General features: G+C 48.6%; 1 protein-coding gene and 2 pseudogenes across 1 annotated transcript; 1 reads left to right on the top strand and 2 right to left on the bottom strand.

The window, feature by feature from the left end:
- Positions 1 to 8,992: 8,992 nt before the first annotated feature.
- LOC143984180 (uncharacterized) lies at positions 8,993 to 17,016 on the bottom strand. The gene is made up of 2 exons (XM_077484477.1): positions 15,926 to 17,016; positions 8,993 to 9,031 (listed from the first exon to the last, which is right to left on the bottom strand). The coding sequence occupies exons 1-2, from the start codon at positions 16,979 to 16,981 to the stop codon at positions 8,993 to 8,995; spliced, it is 1,095 nt and encodes a 364-aa protein (XP_077340603.1). The 5' UTR covers positions 16,982 to 17,016.
- A 186-nt stretch (positions 17,017 to 17,202) lies between these two features.
- Positions 17,203 to 17,354, bottom strand: LOC143986406 (U2 spliceosomal RNA; annotated as a pseudogene).
- Positions 17,355 to 17,658: 304 nt separating this feature from the next.
- LOC143986405 (U2 spliceosomal RNA) lies at positions 17,659 to 17,810 on the top strand (annotated as a pseudogene).
- Positions 17,811 to 19,730: the final 1,920 nt, after the last annotated feature.

Raw genomic sequence — 19,730 nt, 5'->3', positions numbered from 1 at the left:
CCACAGATTGGCTGGCTGACTGACCTACCCCCCTCTCAAGGGAATTTATGCATGTGGGCACTGCCAAATGTGTTCATCCGTTGAGAAAATTGCAAATTTCACTGATGCGAATCGGAGTGTAGTCTTTAACCACCTGCCGCCCACCATATAGCAAAATGATTTGGATATTCTGACCGGATGTCCTATGATGTCACTGGGATATCAAGCTGCTGCGTGTTCCTGGGGGAGGACATTGCGGCGATTGGTGTTGCGGTGTGTCAGACTGACACACCGCAACACCAATCTAGCTAAAGAGTCTGATGGAGACGCTTTACAATGTGATTGCCCGTGTCCAATTATAGCTGATCACAGTGTAAACAGAGCCGTTGATCGGCTTTTCCTCACTCGTGTTTGGCAGGCGCGAGTAGAGGAGAGCCGATCTGCTTCTCCTCTGGCAGGGGGGGGGGGGGTGGGTCTGTGCTGATTATCAGTGCAGCCCCCCCCCCCCCCGAGGATGACCACACTGAACCACCAGGGATGCCACCACCAGGGATGTCAATCAGTGCCCAAAATTGGGATCACTGGCAGGCATTGATTGGCATCCATCAGCACCATCTATATAGTGCCCATCTGTGCTGCCTTTCAGTGCCACCTATGAGTACCTATTAGTGGCCATCAATGCCACCACATTGGTGCTTATCAGCGCCCATCCATGAATGAGAAAATGTACTTATTTACAAAGTTTTGTAACAAGCAACAAAACTTCTTTTTTTTTTTTTTTTTTCAACATTTTTGGTCTTTTCTGCTTAAAAAAAAAATACAAATCCCGGAGGTGATCAAATACCACCAAAAAAAAATGCGCCATTTGTGGGAACAAAATGATAAAAATTTTGTTTGGTTACAGTGTTGAATGTGCGCAATTGTTATACACCTTCCTGCCCAGGCCAATTTTCAGCACTGTCACACTCTGAATAAGTGCCCTGTATAGAAGTGGTTAAAATTAATAATTTCCAGCCCTTTTAACAACGTTTCAACAAGTATATGCTCCTATGGCCACTCCCTACATGTTACGATCCCCATGAAGAAGTCGCATGACGTAACGTGTAGGGAGTGGCCATAGGACGAACCGGAAGTAGAGTAAGACAGGCAGGAAGTTGCCATTACACCTTCTTCCTGATTGTGTTTGTTTTTTGCAATTTAAATGTGAGAGTCTTTACTGCTTCTTAATAAATCTACCTGCTGTTTTTTAAACTACTACACTATGGAAGTCTCCTGTTTCTCTCTCTCCCCCTCCTTTCTCTTATTTTGAGCCATATACTGTGGAATAGAAGTGAGGATCCATATTGCCTATTCTATAAGCTGGGACTGGCCCTCTAGTGGCGGAATTGTATCATTACATCCCTCCTTTGGATTTCCTGATGGCTATTATTAATGAATGAAATAAGAGAATCCTGGAGTTTGTTTGATTTGTTTATTCACTTCGTTTGAAGGTGAGAGTTCTGGGAGCCTTGAGTAGCGGACATTCTATCAGTATTCTATCATTGATCCCTTCTCCATTTTTTTTTATATTTTTACCCGTGCTGTTTTATGAACTTTATATTTTTTTCACGGCATTATATGTATGCACATATTTATATTAGTTTGAATTTGTGTATTTGAGTGGCACGATTTGCGCAGGACCCACCCCTCTATATCCATTATTTGATAGTTTGTGTTCACTATTTTGTCCTGCTGCATTTTTTAGTTAGCATTTGCACTTTATATCACTCAGGCTCTTTTTCACAGCATCTGTGTTTCATTAATTTTGATTTTGTTCCACTCTAGTCACTCATTACCACTTAGCGGCGCGAAGGCTGACCACTTTCACATAGTGAGACACAGTGTGTGACATTTTTTTAAAGCCAGTGGCGTGCAAAACACACTCCAAAAAACTTCACCCGGTGCATAAAAAATGTGCACACACATAAAGAGTGACACAAAAAAGTGCAATGGGTACACAAGTCCTCTAAAATCAGAGGACCTTGTCCTGAATCCCCCGGGGCGTTAGGCTCCTGACAGGGACAAGGACACTTAAAACTTGGTCTTCCTGGCCGAAACCAGTCAGACCCCGTTCTTTGGAAGGTCTGCTGAAACAGACCCACCCAAATACTAGGTAGGGCTCCCCCGAAGGAAGACCCCCAACCCTAAGGCAGAGGGTGAACTAAGCCAAAAGGCCATGTCCACCCCCACACCAGACTTTCAGGACAGGCCCTAGAACCTGTGACCCTACTCATCACAGCAAACGTGAAGAAGTGACAAAACAAGACGTGGCAAAACACACACTGAAAATAAATAAAAAGTGGGGAAGGGATAGTGAAGAGAAGAGTGAAAAAGGTGGTCGTTGTGTGAAACAATGACCAGGTCCTCCGGCCGGGAATAAAAAATTCCTCTGGTCCCAGCCAAAAGGCCCGGCCCAAGAGGCAGGTGCTAAAAAAGTGTGTTATGGTGCAGTGACCTTGGTGCCCAAAATCAAAGTGACCCTCACTCACAGTGATTGTTAGGCACCCCTGGACTGCCACTCCAGGGGCACATACTCCATAGGCTTTCAAGACCACCCCCGACCCCCGGTCAAGACCACAGCAGCCCCCACCCCGGACAGGAAGGCATGAAGATCAGGAAGCTCGGTGAGAGCCCTTTGCCATCAGGCTCCACCGTCGCTCCCATCACTCCTTCCTAATTATATTCGGATGTACTAACCGCTCCTCCCCCCCCCCCCCCCCCCCCCCCCCCCCCCCCCCCCCGCCAAGGGAGCAGCCGGTTTTCCTTTCCGAAAAACTGCCCGGGGCTAGAACTACCCCAATCCAGACCAGAGGCCAGGTACCCGACCAGGCAGCACCCATCCTCACCAGGAGCATCCTTCCAGATGGCTCAGACTCAACCATGCATCGGCCCCCAGTTTACTGTCGGGTGGCACGACGTGGCCCCTACCGAAACCATCCTTCGGGATGCAAATTACACCATCGGAGAGCGCCGCCCAAACCCTCTCAAATAGGGATGGACCAGCGGCTCCTTTGGCAACTGATAAGAACAGATTTTTTTTTTTTTTTAAAAAGCCCATGGCGTGCAAACACACCCAAAAAACTTCCACCCGGTGCATAAAAAAAGTGCACACACATAAAGAGTGAAACACTAAAAAGTGCAGATGGGTGCCTGATGTCCTCCAAAAGAAGGACCATACCCTGATCCCCCGGGGCGTTAGGCTCCAGACGGGGACTGAGGTACCAGACTCAACAAGTGGTCCCTGGACGAAACCGGAAGACCTCCTTTCCCCGGGAGGACTGCCGAAACGGAACCTCCTAGGTCCTTGGTACTATGGGGGCTTCCCCGAAGGTGGCCCCCCTCATGGAGATTGGACCAAGCCAGAAGGCCTATGTCCGCTCTCCCACAAGATGTTCAGGATTGGTCCGAGGACCGACACCCTACTAATCAAAACGTGAAGTGACAAACAGTGACAAAACACACACACACAAATAAAATTAATAAAAAGTGAGGAAGGGATAGTGGAGAGGAGAGTGAAAAATGGCCATTGTGCAATACAATGGCCGGCCCTCCGGCCAGGAATCAAAAATTCCTCTGGTCCTAGCCAAAAGGCCGGGCCCTAGAGGCAGGTGTAAAAAAAAGCGTGTAATGGTGACGTGACCTAGGTGCCAAAATCAAAGTGCGGACGCACAGTGAATAAGGCACCCCTGGACTGCCACTCCAGGGGCACATCACCATGGGCTTTCCAACAAAAGCATCCCCGACAGCCCCCACCACAGCCAGAAAGGCATGGAGATCAGCGAGCTTAGTGAGACCCGTTGCCATCAGGTCAAACCCTCACTCCCGTCACTCCTACCTAATTATATTCGAAAGGTACAGGCCGCTCCCCTGCTGGAACAGGAGAGCTAAGCGTTCCCTCCCGAAAAACTGACTGGGGCTAAAGCTGCCACATTCCAAGCCGGTCTGCCAGGGTCCCCTCCCCTGGCGCCGACCAGTGGTTCTCCGCCCCCATCAGAAGGCTTCCCGAACCGGCTACAAACCAGTCCGGGTCACCTTTACACCAACAGGCTTTGCATAGCAACCGCCACCCCTGCTCCACCGCCGTAGAACAGGGACGGTAAGCAAGCGCCACCTATTGGCAACTGATAAGAACAGATTTTTTTTTTTTTTTAAAACCATCAGATATCAAGCAAGTCTGGCTTTAGCGAATCAAACTCGTTCACCATCAAGCACCTTCCGCCCAAGGTCTTTCCAAGTACTCAACTTGAATCATCATATAGGTTTCATCTTTATGAATTCATCAGAAAAAAAAACAGTTTAAAACAATCACATTATACATACATTAAAATACAATATACGCACCCCTACCCCCACCCTCCACCCCTTTTCCACTTCCCCCAACTCCAATACTCATCCGCTTCACCCACTCCCATCCACTTCCTATCCATCAACAAAACCACATATAATTTTGCCAAAATCATATTCACACAATCCCTTTCCGACAGTACACACTTTTTCCTGATTTCCAAACACCTTACGTCCCATACAACTTCTTTCAGAATTGCACTCAAAATCCAAACTTTCCTCTGTATTGCTTTCGGTCCTTCCACCAAACCAAAAAACCAGATCATTTTATTTATATCCTTAACTCCCAGCACCTCCACCAGGAAAGGAGTCAGCTTTCTTCTCACCCTTTGTACAAAAAAACAGCCAAACAGAGCATGTTCTACTGTCTCCACTTCATAGCAATCTTCTCTTGGACAGCTCTCCTCTCTTGCCAGGTCTCTACCTCTTAAAAAGGCTTTTGTCAGAAGCGCCTCGTGAAAGGCCAACCAAGCAACCTCTTTCTGCCTGTTCGAAACACCTTTTATAAGGAACCTTTCCCAACATACCTCCACCATTTTTGACCCGAGACCCCAAATATTGTCTCGTACCTCCTCTCCTCCAATCCACTTTACCAAGTTTTTCTTTTCTAGAGCACCTGCTCCCAGCTCCTTCAATTTATTTGTTACAAAAAAAGTCATCAATTTCAAATAAAAAAATGGGGTTACTAACGCCATTGGTCTTGTTAGATCTTTTCCACACCAGCCCCATTTTATGAGGGCCCAACCAGCTAAATACCTCATTAAAATTGCCGTTTTACCTCCTCCTGTGAAGGCTTTGTAATGCGTCAGCCAATAATTTGTACTCAGAAAGACATCAACATCTGGGAAACCATAGCCCCCTCTTTTGGGGCTCTTCATGACAGATTTTCTCTCAACTCTCTCCATTTTACTTCCCCCAGAAAAAAATAAACAATATCCTGATAATCCTCTGCCATCCTTTTGTTTGGAGGAAAAATTAAACTGAAATAAAGCAATAACGGTAAAATAACAGATTTCACTACCAGTACTTTTCCTGATAGCGTCAATCGTCTCAGTTTCCACAAATCAACTTTTTTCAAAAGCTCTTTCTGCATTAACTTGGTTCAACAAATCCCTCTCAAAGTGAGTCCCCAAAATTGTCAAATTGTCAACCACTTTAACATTACTCAAAGCCCCAGAACCGCTCAACATGCAAACTTGACTCTTCTGCCAGTTCACATTTAGTCCAGACACACTACTGAACAGACTTAGTTGTAATTCCGCTCTCCTGGCATCCATTTCCGAGGAACACACAAAAGTAACATCGTCCATGTAACAGATGGCTTTAACACATTCTCCTCCGCTCCCTGGCAGAAATACACCTCTCATTCTTTTGTCTTTCAGTACATGCCTGAGCAACGGTTCTATGGCACAAATGAACATGATAGGTGACAAAGGGCACCTCTGTCTCACCCCTGCTCGAACCGGGAAAAACTCTGTCAGATTGCCATTGACTACAACTTGACTCATAATGCCCTTATACAAACCTTTCAACGTTTTCAGAAAAGGTGGCGGGATCCCCATCTCCTCCAACACTTTAAACAGAAAAGAATGTGCAACTCTATCATATGCCTTTTCTAAATCAACACCCATCAGGGCTAACGGCGTATTGTTCAGTTGGGCATAACCAATCAAGTCTCTCAACAAAATCAAAATATCGGATATCCTCCGACCAGGGACAGCGCACACTTGCCCTTCCCCCCACCAACTTATTAACCACCAAGCTCATCCGGCTAGCTAATAGTTTAGCCACCAGCTTGTAATCCACATTTAATAGCGTAATCGGGCGCCAATTTCTAATCTTTCTCCGATCACCCTTTTTAAAGATCAATGAGATTACTCCTTCCTTCATCGATGGGGATATTTCCCCCGTTGATACACAGTACTCAACTATTTCCTTCAGATGTTTCTTCAAAATAGGCAACAAATTTAATATACAATTCTGCTGGTATACCATCCCTTCCAGGAGTCTTATTCTTCTGCATGTTTTTTAACACACTCTCAACCTCCAATTCTGTTATAGGGTCCAACAATCCATCTGCTTCTTCCTTTCCCAAACACTTTCCCAGTATACCACAGTATTCGGTCTGTTCTTCCTCCTTCACTCCTTCCTGCACCTCGTATAAATCCTTATAAAATGAAGAAACCTCTTCCATTAACCTTTCTCCTCCCACCTCCTCCTCTCCAACCAAAATTGTAGACACAGTTTTCTTTCCAGAAAAGGCTTTCTTGAAGAAATATCTCGTACATTGCTCTCCTTCCTCCATATCCTTAATTTTTGCATTAAATATGATTTTCGTCCCTTTCTCTTTCAACAGCTTATCTCTCTGTCTTCTAACTTCTTCCAACTCATCAGCCACTTCTAGCCCCATTTTTTTACAGTTATACAAAAAATGTAATTTTCTTAGTAACACTAATTCTTTCTCCTTTTCCTTCTTAGCTTTCATTTTGCACATTTTTTGAAGAAAACTAGCCAGACAACTTTTCGCCCAATCCCACCATCCAAGGACATTCGTAAATTCTCCTTTCTGTTCAACCAATTTTTCAAGGTAGGTACAAATTTTCCCACATACTTCCTCATCCTCCAAAATAGTTACATTCAGTTTCCATAGACCTCTTCCAAACTTCACTCCAGCTCCCAATCCCAAACCACAGCACAAAAGCTTATGATCAGAGAAAAGAACCGGGGTTGTCACATACTCTTTCACTTCCACAAATTCAGATACAAACACAAAATCAATTCGTGAGGACACCGTCCCTTTATCTGACAGATAGGTATGTGCAGGATGTTCTCCCTCCACCACCATAGCAACATCCTTTAACTTAAAATCACTGAATAACTCATTCAGTAAACGAGATGTCACATCCATACCTCCACGTTCACTTATACCATGTCGATCACTCCCCTTCCGCACACAATTAAAATCACCCGTGATAATTGTTGCAACTCTACCAGGTAATTGCAATTTCAGTGCATCAAAAAACTCCCTCCTCCCCCTCTTATCTGCTGGCGCGTAGCAGTTAAACAGTCTCACTTTTTCATTTTCATATTCCAACATTATAGACAAGCATCTGCCCGGTACCACCTCCTCATGTGACACTATCTTAATATCCTTATTTTTGAACAACACTCCCACACCTTCTGCTCTTGTTTAGCAACAGGGTGTCCATACCGCTATCCCCTTCCCCCATTCAGTAATGCCACATAAGTCCTCCATACCACATTCCTGTATGCAGATGATATCGGCCTTTACTGACTCCAAATAGTCCATGACCATAGCCCTCCTCCCACCAGCCTTTAGGCTTCTAACGTTTAAAGAGGCCACAATAAGAGCCATCAACACATAAAGCATAAATCTAGCCATCATTAACAGTATTCTTATTCCTTCTGACGCTCAGTCCCTCCCAGAACTACTTTCTGTCTTCTCCTTGAGCAGGGTGAGCTGGCGGCCTCCTCCTCGGAGGCCCCAGATAAGGCGATGTGCAGGGAGCCTTCCTCCCCACTTTCTGCTTCTTCCTCCTCCAACCGGGTTCGTTTCCCCGCTAACTGAGACTCTGATATGATCATCTGCTGACCACACTCCAGACTTCCCTCATCAAAGTCATCATCCATTTCTTCCTCATCTTCCTCCTCTTCCTCACTAGAGGAAATATCTCCGATCAGAGCTGATGCCGGAAAAGAACTAGATACCGGACTGGCATCCGGGACTCCTTCAGTAACGACCTCTACTCCTTCCTGGAAACCCTGGGAACAACCCGCCGTCTCATTGGTCTCCATCTCTTCTTCTCGTTGGGGGGGAACTAATTCTGCCTCAAGACCACCCGCATGATCTCTTACTTGTCCCTCTGCTGTCTCAGAAGCTGCGGGGCAAGGTCCGGCAACATCAGCTGCAGCCGCAGCGACACCACCCGGTTCCCCTGCCCCACCACCTCCACCCGCAGCATCACTGGGAGGAGCGTCGTTGGATGCAGACTCCGGGGTTCCGCTGGCATGGCGCCCTTCCTCGGGAGCCGTCTGCTCAGCACCCCCCTCCTTGTCTGCCCATCTGCTCCTTGTTCCCCCATCCCATCCTGGTTTTAAACAGTTTTGTCCGTTCTCTTGCATAGACAGGGCATTGTTTCACCAGATGTCCCTCACTTTTGCATATATCGCACACTTTTCCGGCTTTGCAGTCTTTAGCTTTATGACCCATTTGTTGGCAGAATCTACATTTCTCTGTCATCTCACATGTATCACTAGTATGTCCATATGATAAGCATTTCCTACAGTATTTTGGCTGTCCTTGGTAGAACAAAAAGCCCCTTTCTCCCCCAATTGTGAACACAGGAGGTGGCCTCTTTACTCCCCCAATACAGTCCCGGTCCAATTTAAATCTGCCAAAAAATCTATATTTACCAGATTTTATATCTATTTAAGATCGGTTCTCCTCCTCTCAGAGACTCTGTCTCAATATCTCAATAACAATAACTGTCTAGAAAAGCCCTAACCAGGGCGGGGTCAGCAAAAGGATTGTACATATGAACCACAATAATTTTTTCCTCCTCCATGAACAACGGAATAATCTGAACAAATTTCAGCACTCCTTCTCCCTTTATTTTCTCAGCTTCTTCATAAACATTCCAACAGGTTGCTGTAGAAGTAAAAGTTACATCATAAATTCCCTGACTGGGAAAATCCTGCAGACACATAATCTCGCTGACCCTGATGTTGAATAGGTCCGTCAAGATGTCCACGACCACGGTCTTCAAAGTAACTTGTTCCTTACATCCTGGCTCAACCAGAAAACGCAATGAGTCCTTCAACCCACGATTCGCCATTTTGAGAAGAGAGTCCACAGATCCGCCTGCTCACCTATGGGGGGCCCCCACTAGGGGAGACCCCCACAGCTCCGCCACCGACCTGCGCCTTTAGAAAGGCGATCGCTTCCCGTTGCCCGGGGACTAGGCCTAAGGCCAATAGCAGCAAGGGGGGGCCCTCCGAAAAGGGACGCTCCCCCCCCAAGGCCGACCGTCGAGTACCCCGGGCACCTCTCGGCTAAGTCTCCTACAGTAAAACTGCACTTGATCTTAGCCAAAAGGCCGAGAAGCCATAGTGTGAGACATAGTGTGACATAGTGTGACAGTGTGAGACATAGTGTGACAGTGTGAGACATAGTGAGATAGTGTGAGACATAGTGAGATAGTGTGAGACATAGTGAGAGACATAGTGTGACATAATGAGACCTAGTGTGAGACACAGTGAGAGACATAGTGAGACACAGTGTGAGACGTAGTGTGAGACGTAGTGTGAGACGTAGTGTGAGTCATAGTGAGACACAGTGAGACATAGTGTGAGACATAGTGTGAGACACAGTGAGACATAGTGTGAGACATAGTGAGACATAATGTGAGACACAGTGTGAGACATAGTGTAACACATAGTGAGACAGGGTGGGACATAGTGTGACATAGAGTGAGACAGTGTGTGACATAGTGAGACATAGAGTGAGACATAGGGTGACAGTGTGATACATAGTGTGAGACATAGTGAGACATAGTGTGGGACATAGTGTGAGACACAGTGAGACATAGTGGGATATAATGAGACAGTGTGAGACAAAGTGAGACATAGTGTGAGACACAGTGAGACATAGTGTGAGACATAGTGTGAGACACAGTGAGACATAGTGTGAGACACAGTGAGACATAGTGTGAGACACGGTGAGAGACACAGTGAGACATAGTGTGAGACACAGTGTGAGACACAGTGAGAGACACAGTGAGACATAGTGAGACATAGTGAGAGACACAGTGAGACACAGTGTGAGACATAGTGAGACATAGTGTGAGACACAATGAGACGTAGTGTGAGACACAATGAGACGTAGTGTGAGACACAGTGAGATGTAGTGTGAGACACAGTAAGATAGTGTGAGACATAGTGTGAGAGAGACATAGTGTGAGACGCAGTGTGAGACACAGTGTGAGACACAGTGAGACATAGTGTGAGACATAGTGTGAGACACAGTGAGATAGTGTGAGACATAGTGTGAGACATAGTGAGACATAGTGTGAGACACAGTGAGACGTAGTGTGAGACACAGTGAGACATAGTGTGAGACACAGTGTGATACATAGTGTGGGACATAGTGAGACATAGTGTGAGTCATAGTGAGACATAGTGTGAGACACAGTGAGACATAGTGAGACATAGTGTGAGACATCCTGAGACATAGAGTGAGACATAGAGTGAGACACAGTGTGAGACATAGAGTGAGACATAGTGTGACAGTGTGAGACATAGTGTGAAACATAGTGAGATATAGTGTGAGACATAGTGTGAGACACAGTGAGACATAGTGTGAGACATAGTGAGATATAGTGTGAGACATAGTGAGATATAGTGTGACAGTGTGAGACATAGTGTGAGACATAGTGTGACAGTGTGATACATAGTGTGAGACATAGTGAGACACAGTGTGACATAGTGTGAGACATAGTGAGTCATAGTGTGAGACATAGTGAGATATTGTGAGACATAGTGAGATATAGTGTGAGACATAGTGTGATACATAGTGTGAGACATAGTGAGACATAGTGTGAGACATAGTGTGAGACATAGAGTGAGACATAGTGAGAAACATAGTGTGACATAATGAGACATAGTGTGAGACATAGTGTGAGTCATAGTGAGACATAGTGTGAAACACAGTGAGACATAGTGTGAGACACAGTGAGACAGACATAGTGTGAGACATAGTGTGAGACATAGTGTGAGACATAGTGAGAGACATAGTGTGAGACACAGTGAGACATAGTGAGATAGTGTGAGACATAGTGTGAGACATAGTGAGAGACATAGTGTGACATAATGAGACATAGTGTGAGACACAGTGAGATAGTGTGAGGCATAGTGAGACATGGTGTGAGACATAGTGAGACATAGTGTGACACATAGTGTGACAGTATGATACATAGTGAGAGACAGTGTGAGTCATAGTGAGACATAGTGTGAAACATAGTGAGACATAGTGTGGGACATAGTGTGAGTCATAGTGAGACATAGTGTGACATAGTGTGAGACACAGTGAGCCATAGTGTGAGACACAGTGAGACATAGTGTGAGACAGTGTGAGACAGTGTGAGACACAGTGAGACATAGTGTGAGACATAGTGAGACACAGTGTGAGACATAGTGAGACATAGTGAGATATAGTGAGACAGTGTGAGACATAGTGTGAGACATAGTGTGAGACATAGTGAGAGACATTTTTTGATTGAAAATGTATACTTTATTTTTCAAGAAAATATACAAAAAACAAAATACTTTTGACAGGGTACATTCCACACTGTACTGCGACGCAGCGCATAAAATACACTACATAACAATACAGTTCCAAACATACAAATAAATTACATTCATTCTGCGGTATGATGCCTGATGTGTTGTGCAGAGTAATAATACCCCGAAACATCACATCATGCATGACGCCGCATTACCCTGAAAGCATTACCAAAAACATTACCAAATACATGTTAAGTCATACAGTCTTAGTCATAGTCAACATCAGAATGGCATTTCAATGAGCAACAGGTGTGATGGGGAGGGTTGGAGAAGGTGGGGAGGGGAGGGAAAAAGAGTTCACAGGCCCGAAGCTTTATTTGAACTGCCAAAAAGGGTACATAGTGGTGGGAGGGTGGGGGGGAAGGGGAAATCTTCAGACCTCCTCTTCCTCCATGTTGTCCATCAGGTGATAGTCTCTGAGCAGACTGTGGGTCAGTCTGCGGCAGTCCTGGATGGACATCCTCTCCCTCTGGTGGATGAGGTGCTTTCTGGCGCACCAAACAGCGTCCTTAAAACAACACAGCACCCGCCAGGCACTATCAATGTCCTCTTGTGAGTGAGTCCCACAAAATAGTCCGTTTAACACACCAAAGTGTGTTATAGCAGTCTGTGGAACAAAGTCTTTGAGATCAGGTTCCAGAGCCCTCAACAGGCCCTGTGCAAAGGGACACTCCCAGAAAACATGCAGAGCAGTTTCCTCCTGGGTGATGCAAAAGGGGCAGTGTCTGTATCTGCACAGGTTTCTGGCATGCATGAATGTCCTGAGTGGCAACCCCCCTTGGATTGCCATCCATGCCAGATCTTTGTGCCTGTTGGTAAGTCTCTTTGAAGAAACATTCCTCCAGACCACTTTGCAAGTGGCTGAAGGGAGGCCTGGAACAGTCTCAACAATGTCTGATGCTCTGATCAACTTGTGGATAGTTTTTGGCTTCCACAAGTCGGGCTTCACTCCATGTAGCCCCTGCTCCTTAATAAACTTGAAAGTGTCCAAGTAATACCAAGGAGTGTCCCAGTTGTAGGGGATGGAGCTGTCCCATTTGTCCCATCCAAGAGACCTCCAGAGAGGCAGGAGGAAAAAACGGGACATGGAGTTACCGCCAGAGTCTACAGTTCTGTCCACCAAAGTTCTGCGGATGCAGTTACAGGCAAAGAAGACCCTCAGTAGAGTGGCGATGTCGGGCACGCCCTTACCGCCCTTGAGGGGTTCTTTGAACATAACCGCTCGCTTTACTCTGTCCATTTTGGAGCTCCAGATGAAGTGAAACACTGCCCTGGTGATGGCCTTGCAGGTGTTAACCCGGGGGGGCCAGGCCTGGGCGAGGTACTGCAACACAGGGAGAATCTCGCTGCGGAGTACCAGTGTTTTACCTTCGATGGTGAGTTCTCGGAGGCTCCAAAGTCCAAACTTCTGTCGCATCTTTGCCAGTCGTTCTTCCCAGGACTTCAGGGCTGCGCCCTCTGCTCCAAACCAGACCCCAAGGATTTTGATGAAGTCTGCTTTGACGCTGAAGGGCATAGGTGCAGAAGAAGGCAGGAACCACTTTCCGAAGAGCATGACTTCCGACTTCCCGCAGTTGACTTTTGCCCCTGAAGCTTGGCCGAAGTCCTCACACGTCTGGGCGAGTGTGTCGATGGAGTGCCGGTCGGCACAGAACACCGTCACATCATCCATGTAGAGCGAGCACTTGACCTCCCGTCTGTCTGGTCCTGGTGCGGTGATCCCTCTGATCTCTGGGTTCCGTCTGATGCTTCGGGCGAAGAGCTCTATACAACAGACAAAAAGCAGAGGTGAGAGAGGGCAGCCTTGTCTGACCCCAGACAACACTGGAAAGGGGTCAGTTTTCCAACCGTTCACCAACACCACACTACAAATTTCATTGTACATTACATTTACATATGAACAGAACATTTCCCCAAGACCGAACCTGCGCAGAGCGCTGCACATAAACTCATGGGAGACACGGTCAAAGGCCTTCTCCTGGTCAAGGCTGACCAGGGCCGCGTGCACACGGCGGCCATGAATGTACTGGACCGTGTCCCGGACAAGCGCAAGGCTGTCCGCAATCCTGCGACCAGGAATGCCACAAGTCTGATCCGGGTGGATGATCTGTCCGATGACAGATTTCAGCCTGTTGGCCAAAACCTTGGCGAGGATTTTGTAGTCCACGTTCAGAAGAGAGATCGGACGCCAGTTTTTCAGGTCCGATCTCTCCCCCTTGCGCTTATACAAAATCGTGATCATGCCCTCCCTTAGGGTCGGAGGCATTCTGCCCTCCACCACCATCTCCTCGTACAGCTCGAGCAGGTCCGGGCCTACGAGGTCCCACAGCGTTACATAAAGTTCAACTGGGAGACCATCGCAGCCCGGGGTCCTGCCTTGCCTAAAGGATCTAGCGGCAGAGTGCAGCTCCTCCAACACCAAGGGGGCGTTGACGTCCGACGAACCTGCAGGATCAATTTGGTTAGTGATACCTGACAGGAACCTGTCGGCTGCCTGTGCATCTGTTGTTTTCGGGGAGTAGAGGTTGGTGTAGTAGTCGCTGACCACTTGCATCACAGCCTCCTTTCCCTTCTGGAGTGCTCCGGTCTCGTCACGCAGCTCAGACAAGGGTGTGTGTCCTGAGTGGAGTTTCCTGAAAAAGAAAGAATTGCACTTCTCACCTTTCTCAAGGTTCTCCACCTTGGCACGGAAGACAATGTGCCTGGATTCTTCCTCAAAGTGCCCTTTCAGGCTCTTCTTGGTGTCCTCCAGGTCCTGCCTAACGTCCCAGCCACAGTGGTGAAGGTCCTGCAGGGACTGCAACTGACGTTGCAGTCTCCTGAGTTCCTTCTTCCTGGCACACACTTGCTGTCGTCCCCTTGCCTGAAAGAAGCTGCGTAGCTTGACTTTCACAAACTCCCACCAGTCACTTACCCTTCCGAAGAATCGCTTTTCCTCCTTCCAGGTGGCATAGGCCTCCCGGAGTTCCCCCATCAATTCCTCATTTTCCAGCAGGGTACTATTCAGCTTCCAGGAGCCTGGTCCGCGGGCAAAGCCCTCGCCCAGGTCACCCCGAAAGTGAATAGCCCTGTGGTCAGAGAAAAAGCAGGGGATCATGGAGAAATCGCGATGCTTGACTGCTCTTGAAGTGAGCACGAAGTCGATCCTGGAACGCACTGATCCGTCGGGACGGCACCATGAGTAGTTCACGGTACCTCTCCCTATGGATCCCACGGCGTCCTGCAGGGAAGCCTCCGAGATCATCTCCTTGAGCAGCCTGGATGTAGCATCAAGTTTTGCGTACATGCTGGAGCTGCGCCCATCCTCCTCTATCGGACAGTTAAAATCACCGCCGATTACTACTGCCCTGGTGGTGACGAGTTGGGTCCGCAGGGTCTGGAAAAGTTCCAGCCGCTCATTCTTATCTGGGGGGGCGTACACGTTGATGAGCCTAATTGGCTCTCCCACCCACGAGCCGTCTATGACCAGAAGACGGCCACAGACTAGCTCATGGATGGAGTCAACCGCGAAGCGCCCACCCCTGATAAGAATGGCTACACCTGCAGACTTACAATCGCCACCCCCGGACCAGTAGGAGGGACCGAGGGTCCACTGGGAGGTCAGATGAGTGTACCTCCTCAGAGGGGGAAGTGCGCACTCCTGGAGCATGTAGACATCACTCTGTTGTGTGGCAAGAAATGTCAGTGCCGCTTGCCTTCTAGATGTATCCTTGATACTCCTCACATTAATGGAAAAGATTGAGATCTCTGCCATAATGAAAAAGGGGTATGAGGTCTAGTCGGCAAGGGACCGAACTTACCTCCCCGGAGGGGGGTCTTCCGCTGCCTCTTCTGCTTGTCCTGTGTTCTCGGCCAGGCCGAGCTCCTCCAGGACAGCATCCATCATTTTCTTGGTGATGGGGACGTGGATGTCGGAGGGGAGGTCAGGCACAGGGATGGCCATGACCTCCTCCTCCCCCTCCACGTCCTCATCCTCCTCCCCCGCTGACTCGAGGTCCTCCACTATTGGCTCTGGTCCCTCGCTTTCGCGCTGGTCACCAGTGGGCCTTTTCGTGGAGGAAGCGGGTTCCTCTGCTGTTGGACTCCTAGGCTTCCGTTTCCGGCTTCCTGAGGGTCCACTGGTGGGGGTGGAAGGGAGGGTGGGGAAGTCCTCCAGGGAGGACAGGTCCGGGGTGGGTGGGGGGAGGGTGGGGGGGGTCACCTCCAGCACAGAGGGGGTGGGTGGGGGTGTGCTGGAGGCAGGGGCTGGGGGAGGGGTCTGGGCTGGGGCCTGGACAGGGGTGGGGGTAGGGGTGGGGGTGGACTTACCAGTCTTCGTCCGTGGTTCTTTTTCCGGCTGCTTCTTCCCGGTGCTGGGGGATGGTTTGCCCTGGATCAGGACGCCAGCATAGGACCGGGACCGCTGGGGGCAGTGTTTAAACACGTGCTCAGCTGCTCCGCAGAGGTTGCAGGTTTTGGACCTCGGACAATCCTTGGTCTCGTGGCCTGCAACCCTACAGAACCTGCAAGCAGGTTCTTTGCAGTCCTTCCCCATGTGTCCGGTACTGCTGCACCTGTTGCAGGTGAAGGGTATGCCGGGGTAGAAAAGGATGCCTGCGGAGTTGCCCAGGGAGAAGCATGGCTGCAGGTGCAGGATGTCCCCCGAAGGGTCCTTCCTGAACTTGCAGAGTACTGACCACTTACCTATCCAGAAGCCGTTGGCATCGAGGATTCGGACGGGGTCCTTCACCACGGTGCAGAACCTCTGGAGGTAAGTGGCTATATCCTTACCTGAGGTATGGGGGTTCCTCATGGCCACTGTCACCCACTTCTCGTCCCGTGTTATGGGGCAGTTCGCGGCGAACTTACGGAAGGGGGATTCAGGACCACTCGCCTTGACCATATCCCAGTATCTTCTGCAGGCCTGGAAAGACACAAAAGTTATAAAAAATATACCTCTTGTGAAGGCCTGCACTGAAAGCGTTTCCGCTTTGCTGAACCCCTGCTCCAGGATCATCTTCTTGCCGAAGATCTCCGGGGTCATGTCGGGGACCCTTCCGTCCACCTCCTTCAGTTGCAGCACGACCGTCTGCTTCATCCAGGACTCCAAGGTAGGCAGCCCGTCTGCAGGGGGGGAAGGCTTGGCTGGTCCCGGCTGGCTGGTGCTGGCCGGGGTGGAGGTAGAGGTTGAGGCAGCAACATCCTCGGGGACCTCGGTGGAAGTGGCTGGAGCGGGGTTCTTCTTGCTTCTGTTGGTCTTTCTCTCGCTCTTCCCCATCGTCTTGGAGAGAGAGAAGTCGCTTCAGGTGTTCGTTCGGCGGCTTCCTTCTGGATTCCTCGACGTCTTCGCTCTGAAGCCTTTATAAAGGCTCTTGCATCTACTGCCCGAAGGTAGTAATGCGGAGGGGGGGGAGGAGGGAGGACCGCAATCTCGTTCCTTGTGGGGGCTAAGCCTCTGGCCCAATAGCAGCAAGTAGGTGAAGCTGAATTTAATCAACGATCCTACAAGGCCGAGCAGAGGGTACCCCACAAGGACCTAATGGCTTGGATAGATACAAGTGGTTCTCAACGTCCTAGCTGTTAAGCAGAGACACCCCTAAGGGCTATAGTCGATACTACACTTGATCTTAGCCAAAAGGCCGAGAAGCGATAGTGAGAGACATAGTGAGATATAGTGTGAGATATAGTGTGAGACATAGTGTTGGACATAGTGTGAGTCATAGTGTGAGACATAGTGAGAGATAGTGTGAGACATAGTGAGACATAGTGAGACATAGTGAGACAAAGTGAGACATAGTGTGAGACATAGTGTGAGACATAGTGTGAGACATAGTGTGAGACATAGTGAGATATAGCGAGACAGTGTGAGACATAGTGAGACATAGTGTGAGTCATAGTGTAAGACATAGTGAGACATAGTGTGAGACATAGTGAGACAAAGTGAGACAGTGTGGGATCGCTTCTCGGCCTTTTGGCTAAGATCAAGTGTAGTATCGACTATAGCCCTTAGGGGTGTCTCTGCTTCACAGCTAGGACGTTGAGAACCACTTGTATCTATCCAAGCCATTAGGTCCTTGTGGGGTACCCTCTGCTCGGCCTTGTAGGATCGTTGATTAAATTCAGCTTCACCTACTTGCTGCTATTGGGCCAGAGGCTTAGCCCCCACAGGGGCGTTAGGCTCCAGACGGGGACTGAGGTACCAGACTCAACAAGTGGTCCCCGGACTAAACCGGAAGACCTCCTTTCCCCGGGAGGACTGCCGAAACAGAACCTCCTAGGTACTTGGTACTGTGGGGGCTTCCCCGAAGGTAGGCCCCAACTCATGGAGATTGGACCAAGCCAGAAGGCCTATGTCCGCTCTCCCACAAGACGTTCAGGATTGGTCCAAGGACCGACACCCTACTAATCAAAACGTGAAGTGACAAACAGTAACAAAACACACACAAATAAAAAGTGAGGAAGGGATAGTGGAGAGGAGAGTGAAAAGTGGCCATTGTGCAATACAATGGCCGGCCCTCCGGCCAGGAATCAAAAATTCCTCTGGTCCTAGCCAAAAGGCCAGGCCCTAGAGGCAGGTGTAAAAAAAGCGTGTAATGGTGACGTGACCTAGGTGCCTAAATCAAAGTGCTGACGCACAGTGAAAGAAGGCACCCCTGGACTGCCACTCCAGGGGCACATCACCATGGGCTTTCCAACAAAAGCATCCCCGACAGCCCCCACCACAGCCAGAAAGGCATGGAGATCAGCGAGCTTAGTGAGACCCTTTGCCATCAGGTCAAACCCTCACTCCCGTCACTCCTACCTAATTATATTCGAAAGGTACAGGCCGCCCCTCTGCTGGAACAGAAGAGCTAAGCGTTCCCTCCCGAAAAACTGACTGGGGCTAAAGCTGCCACAATCCAAGCCGGTCTGCCAGGGTCCCCTCCCCTGGCGCCGACCAGTGGTTCTCCGCCCCCATCAGGAGGCTTCCCGAACCGGCTACAAACCAGTCCGGGTCACCTTTACACCAACAGGCTTTGCATAGCAACCGCCACCCCTACTCCACCTCGCCGTAGAGCAGGGACGGTAAACTAGCGCCACCTATTGGCAACTGATAAGAACAGATTTTTTTTTACCACTCAGAATGAATTACAAAACCTCAGCTAAAACTTGGCACTCGAACCATACACTGAGCTGTATTCCGTTCATCATATGTGGCTTACACAACACATAAAAACCAAAACAGGGTTTTCCTTACATTAAAAATCATGTAACACCCCCTTCCCTCCACCCCCTAAAATCCCACATCACATCCGCTTCTTCCTTACCCATACTCTTTCTCTCCATCTCTAACACTACATACAATTTTGCCAGGCACCAATCCATACATTCTTTCTCAGATATTGCAAGCTTATTTTTATACATCGCACACCTTGCCTCCCACAACACTTCTCTAACAATTGCAGAAAACACATATTTTTTCCGCTTACAGACCCTTCCACCACCTCCCAAGCCATACACCCCAGATTCAAAGGATAGATGGTCAATCCCTAACACCCTCCGAACAAACCCTTCCAATCTCCTCCACAACTCACGGGCAAAATTACATTCCCAGAAAACATGACGAATGCTCTCTTTTCCACCACATCCTTCCCTCGGGCACTCCTCTCTTCTCACCAAATCTCTGGCTTTAAGGAACTCGAGAGTAGGCAAGCAGTGGTGCATAGCCATCCACCCAATTTCCTTCTGCTTACCCGTTATCCCCTTCACTTTTAGACTCTGCCAGCATTCCTCCGCCTGCTTCGTTCTTAAGCCCATTACATTAGAAATTAACTCCCCCTTCCTCAACCACTTCCACAAATTTTCTTTCTTATTAGCATCAGGTCCTAAAACGTGTAAACTATTCTTCTCATAGAACAATTTCATCCTCAAATAATACATAGGCGGTACCAAAGCCATTGGTTTCCTCAGATCCTTTTCCCCCCATCCCCACTTCAAAAGGGGCCACCCAATCAGGTACCTCATTAAACATGCCACTTTCCCACCTC

The sequence above is a fragment of the Lithobates pipiens genome, unplaced genomic scaffold (genome assembly GCF_037356315.1).
Source record: "Lithobates pipiens isolate NorthernLeopardFrog02 unplaced genomic scaffold, aLitPip1_a1.2 Scaffold_16, whole genome shotgun sequence".
NCBI classification, from domain to species: Eukaryota; Metazoa; Chordata; class Amphibia; order Anura; family Ranidae; genus Lithobates; species Lithobates pipiens.
This window is presented reverse-complemented; position numbering and strand designations above follow the sequence as displayed.